The sequence below is a fragment of the Procambarus clarkii genome, chromosome 74 (genome assembly GCF_040958095.1).
Source record: "Procambarus clarkii isolate CNS0578487 chromosome 74, FALCON_Pclarkii_2.0, whole genome shotgun sequence".
Classification (NCBI taxonomy): domain Eukaryota; kingdom Metazoa; phylum Arthropoda; class Malacostraca; order Decapoda; family Cambaridae; genus Procambarus; species Procambarus clarkii.
Window position 1 is genome coordinate 22,238,897 of NC_091223.1, and position 24,277 is coordinate 22,263,173.

General features: G+C 41.2%; 1 protein-coding gene across 1 annotated transcript; it reads right to left on the reverse strand.

Annotated features, from left to right (window-relative positions):
• Positions 1-16,103: 16,103 nt before the first annotated feature.
• LOC138356776 (uncharacterized) lies at positions 16,104-18,372 on the reverse strand. The gene is made up of 2 exons (XM_069313099.1): positions 17,754-18,372; positions 16,104-17,521 (listed from the first exon to the last, which is right to left on the reverse strand). Exons 1-2 carry the CDS (start codon positions 18,331-18,333, stop codon positions 17,415-17,417), a joined length of 687 nt encoding a protein of 228 aa, XP_069169200.1. The 5' UTR covers positions 18,334-18,372; the 3' UTR covers positions 16,104-17,414.
• Between the last annotated feature and the right edge of the window lie 5,905 nt (positions 18,373-24,277).

Below are 24,277 nucleotides of genomic sequence, written 5' to 3' on the forward strand. Positions count from 1 at the left end.
CAAACACAAAACGAAGTTAGAAATGGTTCAGAGGTATGCCATCAGACTAGTCCCAGAGCAGAGAGGAATGAACTATGAGGAAAGATTACTGGAACTGAACCTAACGACATTGGAAAATACAAGAGTTAGGGGAGACAAGATCACTACCAACAAAATTCTCAGTAGAATTGGTGGTATATATAAAGATAAACTGTTTAACACAGGTGGTACGCAAACAAGGCGACACAGGTGAAAACTGAGTACCCAAATGAGCCACAGGGGCGATAGAAAAAACTTTTTCAAAGTCAGAATAGTGAACAGATGGAATGCATTAGGCAGTAATGTGGTGGAGGCAGACTCCATAAACAGTTTCAAGTGTAGATATGATTTAGCATAGTAGGCTCAGGAATCTGAACACCAGTTGATTAACTGGTGGGAGGCAAGACCAAAGAGCCAGAGCTCAACTCTCACAAGCATAACTAGGTAAGTACATACAGGTAGCATAGGGGAAACAAAAATATTGGGTACAAGAACATGGAGAATCTACAGAAATACCAGAACACCAGAAAACAGGGAGAGATTCCAAAAGTGCCTGGAATGAATACCTCAGAGTGAGGAGAGAAGCAGAGAACCAGATGAAAATGATATCGCGAGTAGAGACAAGACCCAACCAAAACTGCTCTACAGCCACATCAGGAAGAAAACAGCAGAGAAAGAACATGTGATGAAACTGTGAAAAAAGGAAAACAGATACACAGAATGACAAGGTGTGTAAGGAACTCAAAAACAGATTCCAGGTCTTCACAAAAGAGCAAAGAGAAGTCCTGTAATAAATGAGTAGGTGGCAAACCAAGCAACCTTGGAGGAAATAAAGCTCACCAGTGATAAGTCAAAAGGAATCTGCAGAAGCTGAATGTGACAAAGGCTGTTGGGCCTGAGAGAAGCTCACCTTGGCCAATAAAAGAGGGTGCAGCAGCACTAGGTGTGCTACTCTCTATTGTCTATGACAAGTCACTGGAAACAGGATACCTACTGGAAAGCTGGAAGACAGCTAATGTTGTCCCGATATACAAAAAGGGTGACAGGCAAGAGGCACTGAACTACAGTCCAGTTTTCCTAATTTGTGTACCATGCAAGGTGAATGGAGAAGATCGAGAAAAAAAATCATACATCTGGTGAGAAAGAGTTTTGTAACACACCACCAGTCTGGGTTCAGTAATGGTAAATCGTGCCTCACGGGCTTAATAGAATTCTATGACCAGGCGACCAAAATTAGGCAATAAGGAGAGTGGGCAGACAGCATTTTCTTGGACTGTTGGAAACCATTTCATTCAGTTCCCCATATAAGGCAGTTACAAAAGTTGGATAAACAGGCAGGAGTAACAGGTAAGGTGCTCCAGTGGATAAGGGAGTATCTAAACAACAGGAAACAGAGACTAAGTGTGCGGGGGGGGGGGGAGACATCAGTGGCATGATGTCAACAGTGGAGTCCACAGGGCTCTGTACTTGGGCCAATCCTGTTTCTGATATGTAAACGATCTTCCAGAGGGTATAGATTCATTGCTCTCAATGGTGTGCTGATGATGCAAAAATAATCAGCAGAATCAAGATAGATGTAGGTAGACAGAGATTATAGGATGACCTGGACAAACTGGATGAATGGTTTAGAAAGTGGCTACTAAAGTTTAAATCAGGAAAGTGTAAAGTAATGAAATTGGGCAAATGAAGCTTAATGCTAGGTATCATCTGGGTCCAATAGAAAAAGGAAAAGCGGGAGCAAACCGCCAGGCCTCCACCACTAGGGGTGAAAACCTGTCCACAATAGGCCGCTGGCTCCTCCTAGTTAAACAGGACGTTAAAACTAATAAAGGGTAACCGACGGGTTCTCACAATCACATATTTATATTTGATGTGGCGCTATGAATTGGAATTCGAATTCCCAAGAACAGCCGTCATTTCAAGATCACATCAACATTAAATCGTAATATGCAGAAATATGCTGGAATAATATGGTTGAAGGGTTGACATCAAAGACCGTTTTCTATAACATAAAAATTTATTAATAACAAGAGACTAACTACTACATTACCGAGTTTACGTTACGTTAATGTCCATCCAGTGGCACGATAACAAACAGCTAAATAGCAACCCTTGCTGTGCGGCTGCATACTGAACTAACCTGAACACAGGTGTGCCCACTGATGACGCAATATTGCAAATCAAAGAAAAATATCACAGACTAAGTTACACCACAGCGAATGGTTACGTTATTGTACATCAAGTGGCATTTGCAACACAGCTATTCAACAGCCCCTCGAGAAGTGACAGCAGGCTCCATCTTGCTGACACTTCGGGCTGACAACATGAACTAACTGAACAAATGAAGGATATCCAATGAAGACACAAGCATGCAATCAATAGTGTCTCGGTTTCCCTGACAGCTACTATAATCACAAGCTTAGGGGTCCTCCCGCCCCCCAGGAGAGACCCACGTAACTAGGCGGGTAGTCCAACAGTGACCCCCCCTATCACAACCCAGTGTGAACACTCTTTGCAACTCCCTACAAGGAGTTGCGCTGTAAACAGTGAACAAAGACAGGCAAGGCGGGATTCTGGGACACAGCTCCACAAATCCCTAGATTACTCTACTCTCGTCACCAGACGACAACCAAAAGAAATTGCCTTAAGTGATTAATTACGTTAATTGACTGATCGCAGCAGTCAGCAACAAAGTACTACGGTAATCACAAAGGTATTTGTTGGAAACTCTGCCTTCAACAAAGTTGATTCCTAATGAACTCTAACAATAAATTCGTTTAATAAACGAGTATTTAGGGTCAAGCTACAGATGAACATAATAGGATAACGGTGTTTTAGCTTGCAGCTTCGTTAGACAGAATCCCTCGTCTTAATTTTAAAAATAAAGAATTAGAGAGCGTATTTTTTTGCTAACTTTTCGAGAAATAAATCTCAGTCTCATATTTGCAAACATTTATGCATTGATTTTTGGCTAAAGTTCTTATCATAATCCCTTTTGCAATCTCAACACCATCTGGGTCGTATCTTGTAACTATCTTCGTTACTTAGCCTTAAAACCTTACATTTGTCTTACATGTCCTTAACAGTAGAAAAAAAAGTAATTGCAGAATTCTAGTTACCTAATACCAGCACGGTATAAAACCTTATAATAAGCTACCAGACGTATAGATCAGTGTTTAAAGTAATAATAATACATTATTATTAATGTGATAATATCATTAAAATAATAATAACACAGCTGATGCCATCTGTCGGCAGATAAGAACACTATCAACTGGCAGGTTAATAGTAGCCATAAGATACAGCTTACGCCATCTGTTGACATCAAATTACACTTATAACAAATTACCCCACAAAATACAACTAACGCCATCTGTTGCTTTTCCAACACACTATAAATAGCCAAACAGCAACCCATAAGGCGGGTTGTTGTGCTCGGGTAGGAAGTTCCAAGCTCAGTCCACAAGATGGTATGGGGTGCATAATAAATGGCATATCATTGGTAGATATTCTTTGTTGACATTCACACAACAGCCAATCACGGGAAGGAATCAGCTATAGGTGCCATCCACTTAGTAAATCATCTTAGTTCAGCCCACTAGTCCTGCTTATGAAATTCTGCTTTAACTTTAATTTACCCAAAAAAGTGAAGTGTTAATTATTTAAAGTGTTAATAATGTGATAATTATATATTGCAGGATATAACAGATGTTATATAAAAATGGGCTGCATGGCTACCTAACTTGTGACGTTATTATTGGGGGTTGCCTTGATACAAATAATGATACACTGCTCTGCTCTCTTATTGCAGTAAATTACTCAGTTAGATGGAGATTTCTGTCAGGTGCAAAACAGAAATTGTTGTTCTTTTTCACAACAACCTTGTTGTTGTGCACAAGGACCTATTTCTTAGTTTAAATTTTATTCATAAAAGAGTGTTGGTATTCCCCGCAACAGCCAATCACAGGAAGGTATTTCTGGAAGCTCGGCCTCCTTATGGACTCAGCACATCGATCTAGCTCATGACTCTCTGTTTCATCTCTTGTATATACAAACTAGAACTTTTTCGATTACTGTTATAATTAATAATATGAGTTATAAAAGTTTTTACACAAAATGGCTAAATTCTGCCATTAAAAGGAATTTGTCTGGTATACATACAAAAATATACCAATTTATTACCATTCATCCATTATTAATTTCAATTGTAATATATACTGTCTAGCTTTTTTCCTCTCGCCATTACTTAGTGCAATATTTGAAAGTTGTCTATTTATTTATCGATTTATCTATTATCTTGTATTTATATTTACAAGTTTCTGTGCTTGGAAGAAAAATCTGCATTGAATTGGGACTAATTTATTAAATAATATTATTTAGTATAAATTAATATTTACAATTATTATTTATTACAATTATTTATAGCTTAGTTACTTTCATGTAACTCGCAATCGTACAGTCTTAACTTTAATAGCCCAAATTAGCACATCTTGCTTTTAAATTAGCCCAAAAAGTAACAAGTAGCGAAATTAAAAATTTGGGAGCGCGGGGCTCTCAAAAGTAGCCCAATTCGCTATTTGTACCCCAATCTGGCAACACTGCCTACGACTGTAACCCTATACTTCAGTATAAGTACTCCTTGGCACAAAATGGCAAACAATCACTCACCTTTCACTGCGTCTTGCACGCTAATGACAACCAAACACTCTACCAAATCCCTACAAGTAATCAACTAGAACTTCCCGTCCATATCTGAAAGTTCACTACCCTGACATCTTCAGGTTCTTTCGGGTTTATCTATCAGGATCCTCCGCAGCTCCTCCAGGCTGCTGCACTTTGAGCAAGAGTGGTGCTTCACCACTCCTACCAGGGTCCTCCACAGCTCTCCTGGCTGCTACACCATGAAATCTTCCTTGATCAACAATGGTACTTCACCACTGGTATTACAAAAGCATGTAAACTCTTCTCCACTGCTTCTCCTCTCACAGCTTGAGGTCTAACTCCTCACTATGGGGTCTGCTCTTCCACAGAGCTCTGTATTTCTTCAATAGCCTTGGAGTTCCATCCACTGAATCCTCTACTGGCCTCGAAGTTCTCTCAGCAACTCCTTCCAAAGACAAACCTGCAACCGATTGACACGCCAATAAAAACGTTTCCCTTTAAACACATAAACGAAAATACCCACACAATATGTTCACACCTAACATCTCTTTGCTCTCTACATAGTGTGAGAGTGGACTCTCCCGTTTGGGCTGGTCCATGCTCCGCCTTGCCTGGCGGGCGGCTCCTCACTCTGGGAGCGGACCACCGCCGCCAGTCAGTTGGCTCCAGGCGGTCGACGGGAGAGGACATGCTGCTCGTCCCTCCAGTATGTCTCTCTCATCTCCTTCCTCTTATTTAGGCTTCCTGCCTTACCAAAACATGTCTAACGTATCAATAAACATTCGCTATGATCACTGGGCACACGATCAATTATCGGCAATCACTGTAAACTGGTTAAAATCATGCTTACCGCAAAAAGGTCCCCTGCAGGGCGCTCACACAGCCCACGATAATGTCTCTGGGCGGTTTAACAAACTCTCATTGCCGTCCAGGACTTGAGACCACATATTCCCAGCTCGATTCCACAGCTGGAACGTCTGCATACTTCCTTTCTCTTGAAGGTATATCAAACAGGGGATCCTCTCCAACGGGAGCTCAAACGGAGCGCTACTTCCCCTCAGGATGTCTGGTACTCAAGTGACTTAAGCTCCTCCCCAGCGAGCCTCACACCTCCACCAAACTCTCCACATCTTGTGTCAAGTCATTTACTTATTTTCTTATTCACTGCCCATTATCTTAAATTGTCTATCAAATCCAACCAATTATTTTACATCTGTATCTTCACCTCTATATTTACTAGACATTTTAGTCAGGTCAGGCTTGATAGAATAATTCTCAAGGGGAGACTCGTTTTTCGGCATCCCGGGATCATAACAGAGGGCAATAGTAAAAATCACAGGAGTTCTTAAAATAGTGGAGATTATATAGGCCCCGGCCCCCAAAGAAGAATGTTCCCAACAATGAATACTGGAAGAATGTTCCCAACAATGAATACTGGAAGAATGTTCCCAACAATGAATACTGGAAGAATGTTCCCAACAATGAATACTGGTTTGTCTAGAATAAATGTTTGTAGTCTAATAGTTAATCATCTACTCCACTTCGACCGGGTGAACAGATACTCCCAAAATCTCTAAACTTATTTATTAAACCCTCTAATAACCTCCCATATACATAAATACAATAAATCACTTTACCACTCTACCTTACGTTAAACACCTTAGTCCACATAGGTTTACAATTGCAAACTAGGATAAAGACTACTTGGTGAAGGGCACTTGTAAAGGCTCGAGCTACCTGGGTAAACTTGAGCACACATGCTTCCCCAGTCACCCTAGAGGGATATCAAATCACTGGCTAAGAATACACACTCTCTTAAACTTACACCTGACTAATAGCACGGTAAAATCGGAGAAAGGGACTTATCTTTGACCTAGGGTATATGATGAGAAGAAAGGGGGAGAAAAACAGAGCCCACTGGAAAGGTGTAGTCACCACCACAGCCGCCACAGAGGAGGAAGAGGGAGAGCTCTGCTACCGCCTTCCCTGATTGCTGCCAAATGGATACTCAACTTATCGTACAGAAGCAATCATCCCAAGTTTACTCAGACATTCGTTACTAGTTACTTTAATCATTCTAAGACTAGCTGATAACTAGTTCAATATATTATATTTAATGATCAACAAGCACAGAGTCTTAATGCTCTGTGTATACAAGATTAGTCTTACGTCTGACAAGAAAAATGGGAACAAATGCATACCCAGGTTTTAAGAAGCCATGAATGTAAATGTTATTGCTAATTAAACATCCTTCTCACCTGATCCAATCCTATGAATTAATGTCTAAAATGATATAGAACTCAAATTGACCTTTGGTTTCCAATTAAGAACCCATGGTCGTAACACTCCTCCCCCCTTCAATGAAAAAAATGTGGCTACTAGAATAGTAGGCATATTTTTTTGTAAGAGCATTCAGAGCTAAAAAGGAAAATCGATGCAGTAAAAAAAAATCAAACACAAACAAAAATTTCTCTGCAAGAAAAAGCACAAAGGAATTCTCTGAAAGAAAAAGCACACAAAAAGGAATTCTTTGAAAGAAAAAGCACATACAAATAACGGGAAAATAAATAATTTGACACAGAATATTTATTGTTACAGGAGAACCTAAAAATAATAACTAAAATATGACAGTTGGTATATGGCTTCCTGTGGCTGAGATGAATGTTACTCAGGTAACCGAGACAGTGCATCGGCTATCACGTTTAGTCAACCTGGTCAGTGAATAATGGAAAGATTGAAGCTCTGTAGGTACAACGCCCACCTGAGGATGCGTATATTTTTCTCTTTCATCTGGTGTATAAACACCAGTGCGTTATGGTCCGTGTACACTCCCATTATGTTAGCTGTTAGATACACTTCAAACTTTTTACAGGCTAACACTAGCGCCAATGCTTCTTTTTCTACCACAGAATAATTGTGTTGCGCCTTGTCAAATTTCACAGAGTAATAGTACACTGGATGGTCCAATTGATCATTCCCAGTTTGCAAGAACACTGAAACAGTACCCGAGTCAGATGCGTCAATGTGAATTTTAAAAGGTCTGTTATACCATGGACTAGCGAGCACTGGGGCGGAAGCTAAGATCCAATTTCAAGTTTTTAAAAGCCTCTGCGCAGTCTGTTGACCACTTAAATTTAACGGCCTTTCACAACATGTTGGTGAGAGGAGTGGCGCCACGACACTGGAAACGTTCTGACAAAAGCGGCAGTAGTACGCACGCATACCAATAAACCGTTGAACTTCCTATTTAGACTGGAGCACCAGATACTCCAGAATAGCACTGATTTTATCTTGCCGAGGTAACACTTTTCCTCCGCCCACTTCATAACCGAGGTACGTCACTGTGCCTTGGCCAAAATGACACTTTTTTGCATATAATGTTAGATTAGCACTTTTCAAAACTGTGAACAACTGGCGTAACCTAGCTATGTGGTCCGCCCAATTTCTATCAAAAAGCACAATGTCATCGAAATTCGCCTGACAATTTGGCACATTTGCGAGCAGAGAATTCATTAGCCTCTGGAACGGTGCAGGGGCATTACGCAATCAGAACGGTAACACTTGTTACTCGAAGACACCATCGAGTGTTACGAATGCAGTTAGTTGCTTGGCACGTTCGGTGAGCAGGATCTGATAGTATCCCCTCGAGAGATCGAATTTCGATACATAAGTGGCATTCCCGATCTCGTCGATCCAGTCTTCTAGGAGGGGAAGCGGATAGGCATCCACAATGGTCACCTTGTTGAGCTGCCGATAGTCGGTGCATAATCGCCAGGAGCCATCTGGTTTGAGGACCAAAAGGCAGGGCGAGCACCAAGAGCCCTGGCTTAGCCGGATGAGGCCGTGCTGGAGCAGGAAGTCGACTTCTTTCTGCACGATGGCCTTCTTTTCCGGACTCAACCGATAGGGTTGAGTCCGTCAACTTGACATCATGGTAGATGGCATCAATCTGGGTCGGGACCTTCCCCAAACAGACTGGAGAATTTGTCAAGTAACGACTGCACCTCTTCACATTGGGCTGCAAATGGGACAGTCTCTCCTCCACAGCATTCACAGAACTAGAATTATTGAGAATGAGATTAGCTGGGTCCTCAGAACAATTATCCCCTCTCTCACTGGAAAGCCCTGGAACTCCTTCAGACGGTTCAAATGTACAAGCATCACCTGGTTACGCTTGTCAGAGGTGAAACCTGTGTATGCTGTGTGTTAGTGTACGCTCACGTACACTAACTTTGTACGTGAGGTCCCCAACCTTTTCTGTCACAATATTGGGGCCTTCGTACTTGTGAGACATATTGTTCCCCAGTAGAGTTTTTAATACCAGGACAGGGTCACCATGCTGAAATACCCTCAACTTAGTCTTAGCATTGTGTTGTTCCTTCATACTGTCTTGCACCTTCCCAAGATATTTTAATGCAGCCACCTTACAGTGACTGAGTCTCTGGTGGTGTTGCGCAAAGAAACCCGAACCAGAGTTTCCCCACCCCACCATCCCCCTCTTCCTTCCCCACCATGCTCCACTTCCCTGTCCCTTTGTCCTCCCCATCATTCTCCATTCCCCCCATCACCTCATCCCCACCATCCCAAACTCCCCCGTCCCCAAGTTCTTCCCCACCATTACCCCCTTCCTTGTCCCTCCGTCCTCCCCACCTCATTTCCCATCTCTCACTTCCGTCCCCTCGTCATCTCCACTCCCTCATCCGATGCCTTCCCAAATGGTCTGATGTTCTTATCAGAAAATTGTGAACATCAAGTGATCTGATGTTACCATCACTGAAATGTAACAAAAAATGAAATGACAATATGATAAAATATATAAATAAACTATTCTCACAAAATGAACGGTCTGGTAAACAACACAGCTCAATTCCAATGCAATTCACACAAAAAAATTAAATCAAAATGAAAATAAAACCAAATCTAAAAAAATTTATTTATCAATGCAAATCAGAAACACTGAAATGGAATTGTAACATATCTAGTATAGCATGTGTGTTACGCCTACATGCAACAGATGGTACTGTTTTTCAAGAAAGGTATAGTTTTACCTGTCACAGGTGTGATATCTATACTTATACTTACGAAATGAACGGAATGGTAAACAACACAGCTCAATTCCAACACAAAATATTTCACTAAAAAATAAAATAAATCGAAATCTATGAAAATAAAATTTATTAATGCAATCGGAAACACTGAAATGGAATTCGTGACCTATTTATTATAGTATGCATGTTGCCATTATGTGCAACAGATGGCGCTGTTTTTCAAAAACGCATGTTTATAGCTGTCACTGGGGTGGCATCTATATAACAGGTATATATAAAGACGCGCCTATTCGAATGCAACTTTGTGTCAAAATTTCAAAGCAATTGGTGAAGAACTTTCAGAGATTACAGTGTGTGTTGCCCATACATCCAACAGATGGCGCTGTTTTTCAAAAAAAGCCTGTTTTTTCCTGTCACAGATGAGCAATGTATATAGTAGATATATAAAAAAACGCGCCTATTCGGATGCAACGTTGTGTCAAAATTTCAAAGCAATCGGTAAAGAGGTTTCTAAAATTTCCCTCACATGAAAAACACATAAAAAAACACAGTTTTCAGGAAAAGCATGTATTTTTACCATCACAGACGTGACATTTATATAATATGTATATAAAAACCTGTTCAGATGCGAATGGAACGTTGTGTGAAAATTTAAAAGCAATCGATGTAGTACTTTTGGAGATTAGCGATTTTGAGCAAACGAACATTTCAATTTTTATTTATATAGATTTTATGATACGTAATATTAATGCCTTGATATCCTCCCATAGGGTCATCATGAGCAGCTGTCAAAACTTTCTCTCTATAGCAGGTCGGCAACATAACCTGGTGGACTATCTCTCACTCATTTGACAAGGGAGAACTCTGTGGTCTCCATTTTCTCATCAAAATCTGATCCTCGTAATAGTACCTAGTTGCAGCATCTACAATCTCCTCCTTAGAGAGAGCTACATTGTGACATTCTGCAAGACTGGGGTCAGCCTTCTGCAGTTCACTCAAGGAGGCATCCATGCCTGTGTCAGATGCCATTGGCAAAGACTCGCCAGGGTTCGCCTCCACCTCCTCACTACTCTCCGTAGTAGGTGATGGTAGGCTCCACAGTGTCCTCGGCCTCGTCATCGATTCGGGCCATGAATGTGTCCGCAAGGTCCACTTGGCTTTCACCACTCGGAAAGTACCTCGTGTCCTTGGGATTTACCACCTTGGCCACCACAGGGCTGCCCTTACATTTAAATTCCATAGACCTGGTCACCGCACACACAAGGTACACAGCATTATCCTCTGTGGCGGGTAGATCCAAAGAAACCTTAGGGGTAGGTAACATAATAGGCAGTCTAGAGTCCCCTACCCCCTGCTAAATAATTACCCAATATTATATCAACATTAGGGAAAGGTAGGTAAGAAGTGGCTCCGACTGTACAAACACCCTTGTGGAAATCAGATTCCAGGGTAACCTTACGGAGGGGTACTGCTCGAGCATCACTTGTGACACCCACGACCAGTACTACCTCTCCAGTGTCGAGAGTGCTGGCACCTTGCAATGCACTCTCCAAAATTAAAGTCTGGATGGCACCTGTGTCTCGGAAGACCACCACGTCCTTCCAGGAAGAACCCTCAGAAGAAAAAAGCCTCTCCTTCGACAGGAATGGAGTAAGCAGGTCCAGCCACTGTGGGTTGGAGGTCTTACTCCCTAACCCTTCAGAAGGCCTCAAGCCTTGTATCACAACCAGAGCATTGGGTCTTTTTTCTGGGTGTAGTTGCCAACAACGGCTAGTAGTGTGGTTTGAACTTTTACAGTGACCACAGTATTGTCAGGGAGAAGAGACATTACTAACAGAATTTCCCTTTGGTTCACCCTTATGTGCCGTGGGGCTAGACTATTTAACAGGGTTAGTTTAGTCTGAAAAAGAAGTTGCACTAGTTACAGGGTTAGAATGGGCCGGTCTGGACTTGGTGTGGGTATAAGGTTTGTTTAATTATTTTTATTGGGTCTTTTACCCGCCAACTGGTAGTTTTCTGCCATCTTGGCCAAATCCATAATATTTGTATCTACCTCTGCCCATTCTTGTAAATACTGTGCTACCGTCTCTGGCATATTATCTATAAATCCCTCCAAAAAATTAAATTCCTGAGTGCCCCGTTTGTTTCGGCTTTACCCAAGTGAATCCATTTTTCAAACAATCTTATTTGATCGTTAGCAAATTCAGTGAAAGGTTGGCTGTGTGTAGGTTTAAAGTTGCGATAAGCTTGGCGGTGAGCTTCAGGCGTAATTTCATATGCCCTCAAAATCCGTTCCCTGACTTTACTATAATCAAAACAGTCGCAGTCAGGCATGGTTGTAAAAATATCTTGGGCTTTACCTAAAAGTTTTCCCTGTAAGATTTTCACCCACTCTTCCTCAGGCCAGCTCATGGACATGGCCAATCTCTGAAAATGGTTGAAAAGTCTTTCAGGGTCTGACTCAGAAAATTCAGGCAGGTTATGCTTTTTATCATAATGCCTGGGGTTTGAATCCCCGGCAGGTGGTGGAACAGCGGTATTTCCTCTAATTCTTTCCGCCTCATTTTTAAGCCTTTGCTCCTTTACCTTAGCATTTTGGTCTGCCAATCTTGCCTCTTGCTTCACTAGTTTTAATCGGGCTAGCTGTAATTCTAATTCTATATTCCTGCTAGCTGGACTGGCCTGGCATAAAATTGTATCACTTGCCAATAGGCCCTGGTCTATGCAGTCCTGTAAAATTTCATTCGGTAAGACCCACTTTTTATTAGCTTCATTTAACTCAAGGCCCAATTCCTTGCCTAACAACACTAAGTTATCTTTGGTCAACTTCTTAATCTCTACCACTGAGGGTGTTTTTGCCAGTTCCTGCAATTTAGCCTCCATCACGAATTATTCTAGCTATTAGCCAAAAGTAAAAATAAAAATAAAAATTGAAAAAAATACAAAATTTCGCACGGCCTCTATTACAAGGCCACACTTACCTCAATCGTGAAGAGATCCTGTTGGATGTCCAGTCAGTGCAAGATGTATCCTTTGCTAGTTGACCTGGACCCTAGGCTACCACACAACCGTTCTACGGAATGCAAGAAATTAAGTTTCAGCACTCAAAAATCTAACTTTTTACAATTTATATATACAAATTTTCAGCTCCCGGACAGGCCAACCACTTGTTATGGAGAGCAAGTTGGTTATAATCAGAGGGCCAATAGTAAAAATCACAGGAGTTCCTAAAATAGTGGAGAAATAGATTAGATAGGCCCCAGTCTCAAGGGAAGAATACTCTCAACAATGAATACTGGTTTGGTTAAAATAAAGGTCTGTAGTGTAGATGTTTATTCAGGTAAGGTATAGACATACAAGTGATGTTACATTAATGGATTGATATATAGATAGAGCTAGTACATACAATGCCTAAAGCCACTATTACGCAATGCGTTTCGGGCAAGAAAAACATTAATATCTAGAACTTAATACTAATTGAGCATAAAGAATAAAAAGTGTTGAGAACAAATACAAATAAAGATAAAAAAAAGGGGGAACATGACTGAAAAAGCAGCACAAATACAATAGGTTGACAAACAGTGTTGATTAAAAAAAAAGAAAATAACGGACATGGGTTGACAATAGAGGAGTGAGGTAGGTTACAGGGAATTTATTAGGTAGTGTTTAGTTTTTATCTTAAACTGGTTGAGAGAGGTACTGTCTTTAACATGGTTGGGAAGGTCATTCCACATTCTGGGCCCCTTGATTTGTAGAGCATTTCTGGTTTGATTAAGTCGTACTCTAGGAATATCAAAACTGTATTTATTTCTGGTGTGATGCTCATGGGTTCTGTTACAACCTTCTATGAAGCTTTTGAGATCAGGATTGGCATTACAATTTAGCGTTTTGTATATGTATAGTACACATGAGAGAATGTGCAGTGACTTAATGTCTAACATATTCAGGGATTTGAATAGGGGTACCGAGTGATGTCTGGGGCCAGAATTGGATATTGTCCTAATAGCAGCTTTGTGTTGAGTAATTAGAGGACGTAAATGATTTTGGGTAGTAGAGCCCCAAGCACAAATACCATAGTTGAGATATGGATAGATAAGGGAGTAATAGAGAGTCACCAGGGCAGGGCGTGGTACAAAATATCTGATCTTAGAAAGAATGCCCACAGTTTTTGAAACTTTTTTAGATATGGTTAGAATGTGTCCCTGGAAATTCAGCTTGTGGTCAATGAGAATGCCAAGGAATTTGCCATCTAATTTGTTACAAATTTGGGTATTGTTTATTTTGAGATTTATTTGATTAGAGGATTTATTGCCAAACAGAATATAGAAAGTTTTGTCAATGTTAAGGGTGAGTTTGTTGGCAGTTAGCCACAGATGGACTTTATTTAGCTCAGTATTTACTGTGGGATTTAGAGCAAGGGGATCAGGACTGGAGTAAATGAAGGTTGTGTCGTCAGCAAATAGGATTGGTTTGAGGTGCTGGGAGGCATTTGGAAGGTCATTAATGTAGATGAGAAAGAGGAGAGGGCCAAGTATGCTGCCCTGGGGAACACCAATGTTGATGGGTAGGGTGGGAGAAATTGTATTATTCACAGAAACACATTGGAGCCTGTCAGTAAGGTAGGATTTGAGGTATTGTAGGGAGTGTCCTCTGACACCATAATGATGTAATTTAAGAAGAAGGTTTTGGTGGTTGACAGTATCGAAAGCTTTACGCAGGTCCACAAATAACCCAACAGGGAACTCATTTTTATCAAGAGCTGTATGAATCGAGTTAAGCATACTAATAAGTGCATCGTTAGTGCTTTTTTTGGGCCTGAAGCCATATTGGCAAGGGCTAAGTATATTGAGTTTGGCTAGATATGAGTAAAGCTGCTTATAGATTAGTTTTTCAAAAATTTTTGACAAGTTTGGCAGGATTGATATAGGTCTGTAGTTGTTAACATCTGTGAGATCACCACATTTGTGGACAGGCGTTACTCTCGCTTTTTTTAGAATATCTGGAAAGGTTTGGAGTTCAAGTGACTTGTTGAAGAGCAAAGCAATAGCAGGGGCTAAAGATCTGGAGGCTTTTTTGTAGATTAAAGTTGGTATCTCCTCAAGGGCACCAGACTTGGTTTTAAGGGAAAGGATTATCTCATTGACGTCAATGGAATTAATAGGCTTTAGGTACAGAGACTGGGGATAGTTCCCTGTCAGATAGTCCTTAATGTCAGTACTGGAAGATGGAATATCATTAGCAAGGGATGAACCAATGGAAGAGAAGAACCTATTGAACTCAATAGCAGAATCAGAGGCTGAAAGCTGACCATCGTTATTAGACAGGAGAGTCGGTTTGTTATTTAAAGACTTCTTTGATCCCAATATTTGTGAAATTGTTCTCCATGTTTGTTTAATGTTGCTCTTTATTTGGGTAAATTTATCTTCGTAGTACTTAGTTTTGGCTCGTCTAATTATCTTAGATAGCAATAATGAGTAATTCTTTGAGAATTCTTTGGAGACAATCCCTAACCTATACTTTTTCTCAAGGTCATGTTTTTTATTAATAGATTTAAGTATTCCCTTTGTAAGCCAGGGATTGTTAAGCCTTTTGGTTGTGACTTGTTTTGTAAGCATAGGACAGTGGGTATTATAAAGGCTAAGAGTTGTTAGTAGAAAAGATTGCACTGCTAGGTTGATGTCCCCTATGTTACCTAACTCGGACTCCCAGTTGACATTATCAGCAGCAGTTATAAAATTGTTTATAGCAGTTTCATTGTGCAGCCTAAAGCTTAACTCCCTTGTTTCTAGAGGTGGTTTGCTAATGTTAGTTAAGAGAAATGTGGGGTAATGGTCTGTAGTGGTATCGGTGATTATACCTGAAGTAAGCGGAGAGGTTATATTTGTCCAGATGTGATCTAGAGTCGTGGCAGTGCTATCAGTGATTCTAGTAGGTCTAGTGATTAAGGGTATGAGGAAGCAGGAATTCATACAGTTGAGGAAGCTAACAGCAGTAGGGTGTTCTGGCTCGCAGAGGTCAATATTAAAGTCCCCTGCGATAATTAGGTGGTTTTTGTTCAGTCTGTTATCAAGTATTAGATTTCTAAGGTTTGAGTTGAATTCGGACACATCAGTGTTAGGAATTCTATAAACTGCACCCACAGACAGGATAGACTCGGCACCCTTGACTCTGAAGCTGGCGAAGATATACTCCCCATAGCAGTCTCTAGTTCTAATTTCTTTTAAGCATGTTAGTTCTTGGTGGTAGTAAAGAGCAGTGCCCCCACCTCTCTGAAGTTGACGACAGTTGTGGATTGCTGAGTAGTTAGGCATGTTAAAGAGTTGAGTAGTATCATCTTTCAACCATGTTTCAGTAAGTATAATAAAAGAGAAATTGTTGTCAATAGCTTCAATCAAGGCACTAACATCATCGAAGTGTTTGCCTAGGGATCTAACGTTCAAATTGATTACAGAGATATTGTGACTATGAGTTAATACATTGTTTACATCATGTGCTGCAAAATATCTGCAATTTAGATCATTAAAGTGATTATTGTCATAGATAGTGGATAAGAGGTTAAGTTCTGGGTCAATACTTGACTGCATAAAAAAAGCTGATTGCCGGAAAAACAAGAAAAACAAAAAGAAATAAAAGTACACAATACTGTACCAAACAAACACAAAAGGGGCTTACAGGGGTACAATGGAGTAAGGGAGTATGGCTAGGCTAGGAAACCTAGGTAATGAATGAGATTAAAGAAAAAAACATATAAACATGGACTATACAAAACACAAGATATAGATATACAAAACAAAAATATAAACAGGACTAAACAAATACAAAAAAATTGAGCAAAAATTAAAAAAGAGGTAGATTGCTTACAGGTACTCTCAGGTACACTGTAAGTAACAATAGACAGAAAATATATGTCAATATAAAAAAGAATGTCACATACAATAAGATAAGCAATTACATGAACAGATGAAAAACAAATCTGCTGTAAAAATAGGAAGTAATTATAGCAAACACAATATAATAATATAACAATACAATAAGAGCTTACAAAGTATTGAGTCTGCTAAATTAGAGAATAATTATGGCAAGACACAACAATAAATGCAAGCAACAAGGAATTGAAACAATTAGAGGTGGAATTAAGGTCACTAGATAGCCATGGAGGATACACAAGTTTGGCGGAGAGAACAAAAAATCAGTAGAGACTGTCAAGATGAATATATAAAAAAATTTGACAAATGATAATTGTAAAGTAAAATAATCTTAAAGAAAATAAATTTTATTAAGCTTAGTTTTAACTTATAATTAGTAGGAACTTAATTAAGAACAAAAATGAACAAAAAGAACAAAAATGAGATCAATAATTGATTTCAATAAATGACATAGATCAATACAAATAAATTTAAATTTAAAATATAAAATGGAATTAGGGTAAGATTAGATTTAAGAGTAAAATTTTACAATAAAACTGAGGTAGATGCTTGCATAAGTGCATGGAGACTTGATGGATTAATTAGGAAATTATATGAATAGGAGAACATCAGGTAAATGGTAAGGCAGAGACAGCACCTTAGACAAAGTTAGGTTAGGCTCAGGCACTGAAAGAGTTATTTTAAGTACTGGCATTGGTCGGGTTCAGGTTTTCAGATATACCACAATCACTTAAGAAGGCCAGGAGTTGTTGGTCACATTTTATTTCATATCTTTTTCCTGTAGCTTCTTTCTTCGCAATAATCGTACCATTCCTTGTGTAGCACTGCTTGATAAGACCAAGGTTTTGTTTGCGTATTTGGCGCAGCCTGTAGAGGAGGGATCCACGCTGCTTAGTAAGACACTCATTTATATAGAGGTTGGTTTTTTGCTGAGCAGCTGTTTGCATGAGGTCAAACTTCTCAGAGGGATTTGCAAGTTTGATGAGCATTCTCCTGTTACGGGGATTGTTTTTATCTATCCTAATAGCCGATTTGATTTGAACATTGACACTGATCTTTGAATTAATTAGGGTGTTGGCTATGTTACAGCAATCCTCACCTTGTTGTTCAGCAGGTAGATCAGTAGAGCTAATTATCAGGGAGTCATGAAGTTGTTGTTGCTCTTGGTCATCTTTGGAAGCCGCCTGGTGAGTCTGAAGGAGATTGATCTGTTTTTCCAGCTTTTTAAGGAGGTCACTTTGAGCTGTGAGGGTTTCTTCAGCCTGAATCTTACGTATTTCATCCATTGCAACATTTGCAACAGTTTGTACGTTGAGAATTTCTTGGTTGTTGTTCATCGACGATTTAAGGAGGCAGTTTATGGTATGTTGTTGTCGGGCGACTGTGTCTTGGAGGGCCAAAATAGCTTCTGATTGCATTTTCACAAGGTTGTGCAGTTTCTGGAGCCATGGATTACTTCGGAGAGGTTTGAAGTTTAAACAGGGAGCCATAGATTGAGTGAATTCTAAAGCTAGAGATCCGAGGTGAGTTGAAGGGGGGGAGTGAGGAGGGGGAGCAGATGCTGTGTTTACAAACATCGGCGAGGGTTGCGGCGTTGCCAGTGTTTCATTCAGAACTCTAGGAGTAATGGAACCAGAGCGAGAGGCACCCCTACCTTGCTTGTTGTTATGTTTGGGCATGTTTTCGACGAATAGATTCTTGGTAGCGTTTCTAAAGGTAGATACTTGGTGAATTATAGTAGGGATGACTAGCGTATTGGGAACACTTGGCAGAAGGGTCGTAGAAAGGTAGGCGAAAATTGGTTAATTTTGGTTGATTTCTGTTGAGGTTCACTGTGAGTTATGTCATATTAAGTCTCCATGCACTTAACTCGTGCTAGGCAGCAGTTAGGCCATGCAACGTTGAGTGGAGACGAAATTAAGCACGAAATTTCAGCAGCTGTGACGGAGCCAGTACCACCGCCAGCGTTTCCCGCCAGACATCTTGTAGTAGTTAATCATCTTCTCCACTTCGACAGGGTGAACGGATACTCCCAAAATCTCTAAACATATTTACTAAACCCTCTAATAATCCCCCATGCATATAAATACAATAAATCTCTTTACCACTCTACCTTAAGTTAAACATCTTGATCCACATAGGCAGGATGCAAGGTTTACAATTGCAAACTAGGGTAAAGACTACTTGGTGAAGGGCACTTGTAAAGGCTCGAGCTAGCCTAGGTAAACTTGAGCACACATACTACCCCAGTCACCCTAGCGTACAATTAGGGATACCAAAAATGTGGCTAAGAATACACACTCTCTTAAACATACACCTGACTAGTAGCACGGTAAAATCGGAGAAAGGGACTTATCTTTGACTTAGGGTATAGGGAGAGAAGAAAGGAGGAGGAGAACAAAGTCCACAGGAAAGGTGTAGCCACCACCACAGCCACCACAGAGAAGAAAGAGGGAGAGCTCTGCTGCCGCCTTCCCTGATTGCTATAAGATGGATACTCAACTAATCGTACCGAAGCAATCATCCCAAGTTTACTCAGACATTCATTACTAGTTACTTTAATCATTCTAAGACTAACTAATAACTAGTTCAATATTATATTTAATGATCAACAAGCACAGAGTCTTAATGCTCTGTGAGCACAAGATTAGTCTTACGCCTGACAAGGAAGATGGGAACAAATGCATACCCAGGTTTTAAGAAGCCATGAATGTAAATGTTATTGCTAATTAAACATCCTTCTCACCTGATCCAATCCTATGAATTAATGTCTACAATTATTTAGAACTCAAATTGACCTCTAGTTTCCAATTATGAACCCTGGGTCATAACACCATCCTACACACTGACGAAGGTGATTGGTCCATAACAAATATATAAAGTAATTAACTTCGGTCAGAACATCATAGTCACTCTACTCCTATGCTTCTTTACAATCAACTACTTTTCACTCAGTCTACTCCTACTCTCTCTACTTCTTCTTTTTCTTGACTCCCTCCCGACGCCTCTCTTCCCGTTCGCTCTCCGTTTTCTGTTCCATCTCACCTCACTCTACCTCAGTTCCTCCCTCAATCTTTCCCCATGATCAATCCACTCAATCTCTTCTCTCCCCCTTACTCCTTCTTCCTTACTGTTCTTTACTTCTCATTCTTAAGGAGTAGAAAACACGAGTTGTGTTACAATGGTGCCAGCGGCTTAGGCTATTAATTATCCTGGACTCACGTGTCTTGCGAACGCAGTTCATCTACTGGGAGTGAAACTTAGTGACTTGAAAATTGGCAATTTTTGCAATTTTAATTTGGCAAATTTAAATGTGGCGATATTTTTATATTGTTGATTTTCATTTTAATTCGCGAGTTTGGCGAGTTTGTTAACATCAAGTGTGCCAGACATTCAAAGTAGAGTAATTTTTATTGAAACTGAAGTCTTTAAAAGGATTTTATTAAGCTTAGTTGCAATTTTGAGATTATCATTCTGTCAGAGGCTGCTTGTGTATGAGGCATTCTAGCGAGGCAGTGTTGGTGACACTGACATTGCCATGTATATCAGTGTATATGATTAAGAGTAGTTCTCTTATTGACAGGGCGAGACACCTGTTATCGCGCCAGATCTGATGTAATAGGTGTTGTTATCAGATATGTTATCTTAGGAACATGCTTAGTTCATACATAAGTGGGCTAATCAGTACTTAATCGCTAATTAACTGCGATTATCAGTGATAGGCATCTGTGTTTGTGTGGTGTAACCCTAATTGTGCTTACTTGGGGGGTCGAGCTTCATTTCTTGGGCCCCGCTTCTCAGTAGATAAGTGAGCTTATCAGTACTTAATCGCTACTTAAATGTGATTATCAGTGATAGGCATCAGTGTTCGAGTGTTGTAACACTAATTGTGCATACTTGGGGCCGAGCTTCAGTTCCTGGGCCTCGCCTGGGCATCTGTGTTTGTGTGATGTAACCCTAACAGTGCTTACGTGGGGTAGCGCTTAAGTTCTTGGACCCCATCCCTTGGGGGGTTACATCATATTGGCGAATACAACTAGGGAAGCATTTTCTATACATAATCTAACTAAACAACCCTTTAAGCTCAACTAGGCGAATACAACTAGGGAAGTACACACTCGCACACACACACTCACACTCACAAAATAGTAAATACACTCACACAACAACTATTTGTCTCGCACTCGGTAATCATTCTAAACAAATTATTAAATACTCACTAGTGACCCCTGGACGTAAGAGTGGCTGGTAGTATCTTGTAGAGCGGCTGGTAGTAACTGCTAGTGGTGGCTGGTAGTAACTGCTAGTGGTGGCTGGTAGTAACTGCTAGTGGTGGCTGGTAGTAACTGCTAGTGGTGGCTGGTAGTAACTGCTAGTGGTGGCTGGTAGTAACTGCTAGTGGTGGCTGGTAGTAACTGCTAGTGGTGGCTGGTAGTAACTGCTAGTGGTGGCTGGTAGTAACTGCTAGTGGTGGCTGGTAGTAACTGCTAGTGGTGGGTGGTAGTAACTGCTAGTGGTGGCTGGTAGTAACTGCTAGTGGTGGCTGGTAGTAACTGCTAGTGGTGGCTGGTAGTAACTGCTAGTGGTGGCTGGTAGTAACTGCTAGTGGTGGCTGGTAGTAACTGCTAGTGGTGGCTGGTAGTAACTGCTAGTGGTGGCTGGTAGTAACTGCTAGTGGTGGCTGGTAGTAACTGCTAGTGGTGGCTGGTAGTAACTGCTAGTGGTGGGTGGTAGTAACTGCTAGTGGTGGCTGGTAGTAACTGCTAGTGGTGGGTGGTAGTAACTGCTAGTGGTGGCTGGTAGTAACTGCTAGTGGTGGGTGGTAGTAACTGCTAGTGGTGGCTGGTAGTAACTGCTAGTGGTGGCTGGTAGTAACTGCTAGTGGTGGGTGGTAGTAACTGCTAGTGGTGGCTGGTAGTAACTGCTAGTGGTGGGTGGTAGTAACTGCTAGTGGTGGCTGGTAGTAACTGCTAGTGGTGGCTGGTAGTAACTGCTAGTGGTGGCTGGTAGTAACTGCTAGTGGTGGCTGGTAGTAACTGCTAGTGGTGGCTGGTAGTAACTGCTAGTGGTGGCTGGTAGTAACTGTTAGTGGTGGCTGGTAGTAACTGCTAGTGGTGGCTGGTAGTAACTGCTAGTGGTGGCTGGTAGTAACTGCTAGTGGTGGCTGGTAGTAACTGCTAGTGGTGGCTGGTAGTAACTGCTAGTGGTGGCTGGTAGTAACTGCAGGTAGTACTGGTAGACTGCTACTTGGAGAGAGATGTGCACACATTCACGAGACACTAACTAATGAGACTGTAGTGGTGGTACTTCCAGCATTTTCAGGACAGGTCATATTTCTGGTAGACTGGTAGCACCCCTTGTTAGTGAGCTGGGGAGATGTGAACCCGTTCACGAGACACTTACTAATGAGACTGTGATGGTGGTACTCCCAGCAGTTCAGCTCAGGTTCGAGAATCTCCCATACGATCTACAAATGTTTTCACCAGCTAGCTGCTTCAGGGGGCTGGAACCGCTAAGCGATATTTGTTGTTGTGGTAGTGGAAGGTAGAGTGTTGCCAGAGGAAATGTGTTTAAGGGTTGACATACACCAGTGGTAGACACAGGGTATTGTGTATCACCAGTGGTAGACACAGGGTATTGTGTGTATCGCCAGTGGTAGACACAGGGTATTGTGTATCACCAGTGGTAGACACAGGGTATTGTGTGTATCACCAGTGGTAGACACAGGGTATTGTGTATCACCAGTGGTAGACACAGGGTATAGTGTATCACCAGTGGTAGACACAGGGTATTGTGTATCACCAGTGGTAGACACAGGGTATTGTGTGTATCACCAGTGGTAGACACAGGGTATTGTGTATCACCAGTGGTAGACACAGGGTATTGTGTATCACCAGTGGTAGACACAGGGTATAGTGTATCACCAATGTCACACGCAGGGTATAGTGTATCACCAATGTCACACGCAGGGTATAGTGTATCACCAATGTTACACGCAGGGTATTGTGTATCACCAATGTCACACACAGGGTATTGTGTATCACCAATGTTACAGGCAGGGTATTGTGTATCACCAATGTTACAGGCAGGGTATTGTGTATCACCAATGTTACAGGCAGGGTATTGTGTATCACCAATGTCACACGCAGGGTATAGTGTATCACCAATGTTACACACAGGGTATAGTGTATCACCAATGTTACAGGCAGGGTATTGTGTATCACCAATGTCACACGCAGGGTATAGTGTATCACCAATGTTACACGCAGGGTATTGTGTATCACCAATGTTACAGGCAGGGTATTGTGTATCACCAATGTTACACGCAGGGTATTGTGTATCACCAATGTTACACGCAGGGTATTGTGTATCACCAATGTTACAGGCAGGGTATTGTGTATCACCAATGTCACACGCAGGGTATAGTGTATCACCAATGTTACACGCAGGGTATAGTGTATCACCAATGTTACAGGCAGGGTATTGTGTATCACCAATGTTACAGGCAGGGTATAGTGTATCACCAATGTTACACGCAGGGTATAGTGTATCACCAATGTTACACGCAGGGTATTGTGTATCACCAATGTTACAGGCAGGGTATTGTGTATCACCAATGTCACACGCAGGGTATAGTGTATCACCAATGTTACACGCAGGGTATTGTGTATCACCAATGTTACAGGCAGGGTATTGTGTATCACCAATGTTACACGCAGGGTATTGTGTATCACCAATGTTACACGCAGGGTATTGTGTATCACCAATGTTACAGGCAGGGTATTGTGTATCACCAATGTCACACGCAGGGTATAGTGTATCACCAATGTTACACGCAGGGTATAGTGTATCACCAATGTTACAGGCAGGGTATTGTGTATCACCAATGTTACACGCAGGGTATAGTGTATCACCAATGTTACACGCAGGGTATTGTGTATCACCAATGTTACACGCAGGGTATTGTGTATCACCAATGTCACACGCAGGGTATAGTGTATCACCAATGTTACAGGCAGGGTATAGTGTATCACCAATGTTACAGGCAGGGTATTGTGTATCACCAATGTCACACGCAGGGTATAGTGTATCACCAATGTTACAGGCAGGGTATTGTGTATCACCAATGTTACAGGCAGGGTATTGTGTATCACCAATGTTACAGGCAGGGTATAGTGTATCACCAATGTTACAGGCAGGGTATTGTGTATCACCAATGTCACACACAGGGTATTGTGTATCACCAATGTCACACGCAGGGTATAGTGTATCACCAATGTTACAGGCAGGGTATTGTGTATCACCAATGTTACACACAGGGTATAGTGTATCACCAATGTCACACGCAGGGTATAGTGTATCACCAATGTTACAGGCAGGGTATTGTGTATCACCAATGTCACACACAGGGTATTGTGTATCACCAATGTCACACGCAGGGTATAGTGTATCACCAATGTTACACGCAGGGTATTGTGTATCACCAATGTTACAGGCAGGGTATTGTGTATCACCAATGTTACACGCAGGGTATTGTGTATCACCAATGTTACACGCAGGGTATTGTGTATCACCAATGTTACAGGCAGGGTATTGTGTATCACCAATGTCACACGCAGGGTA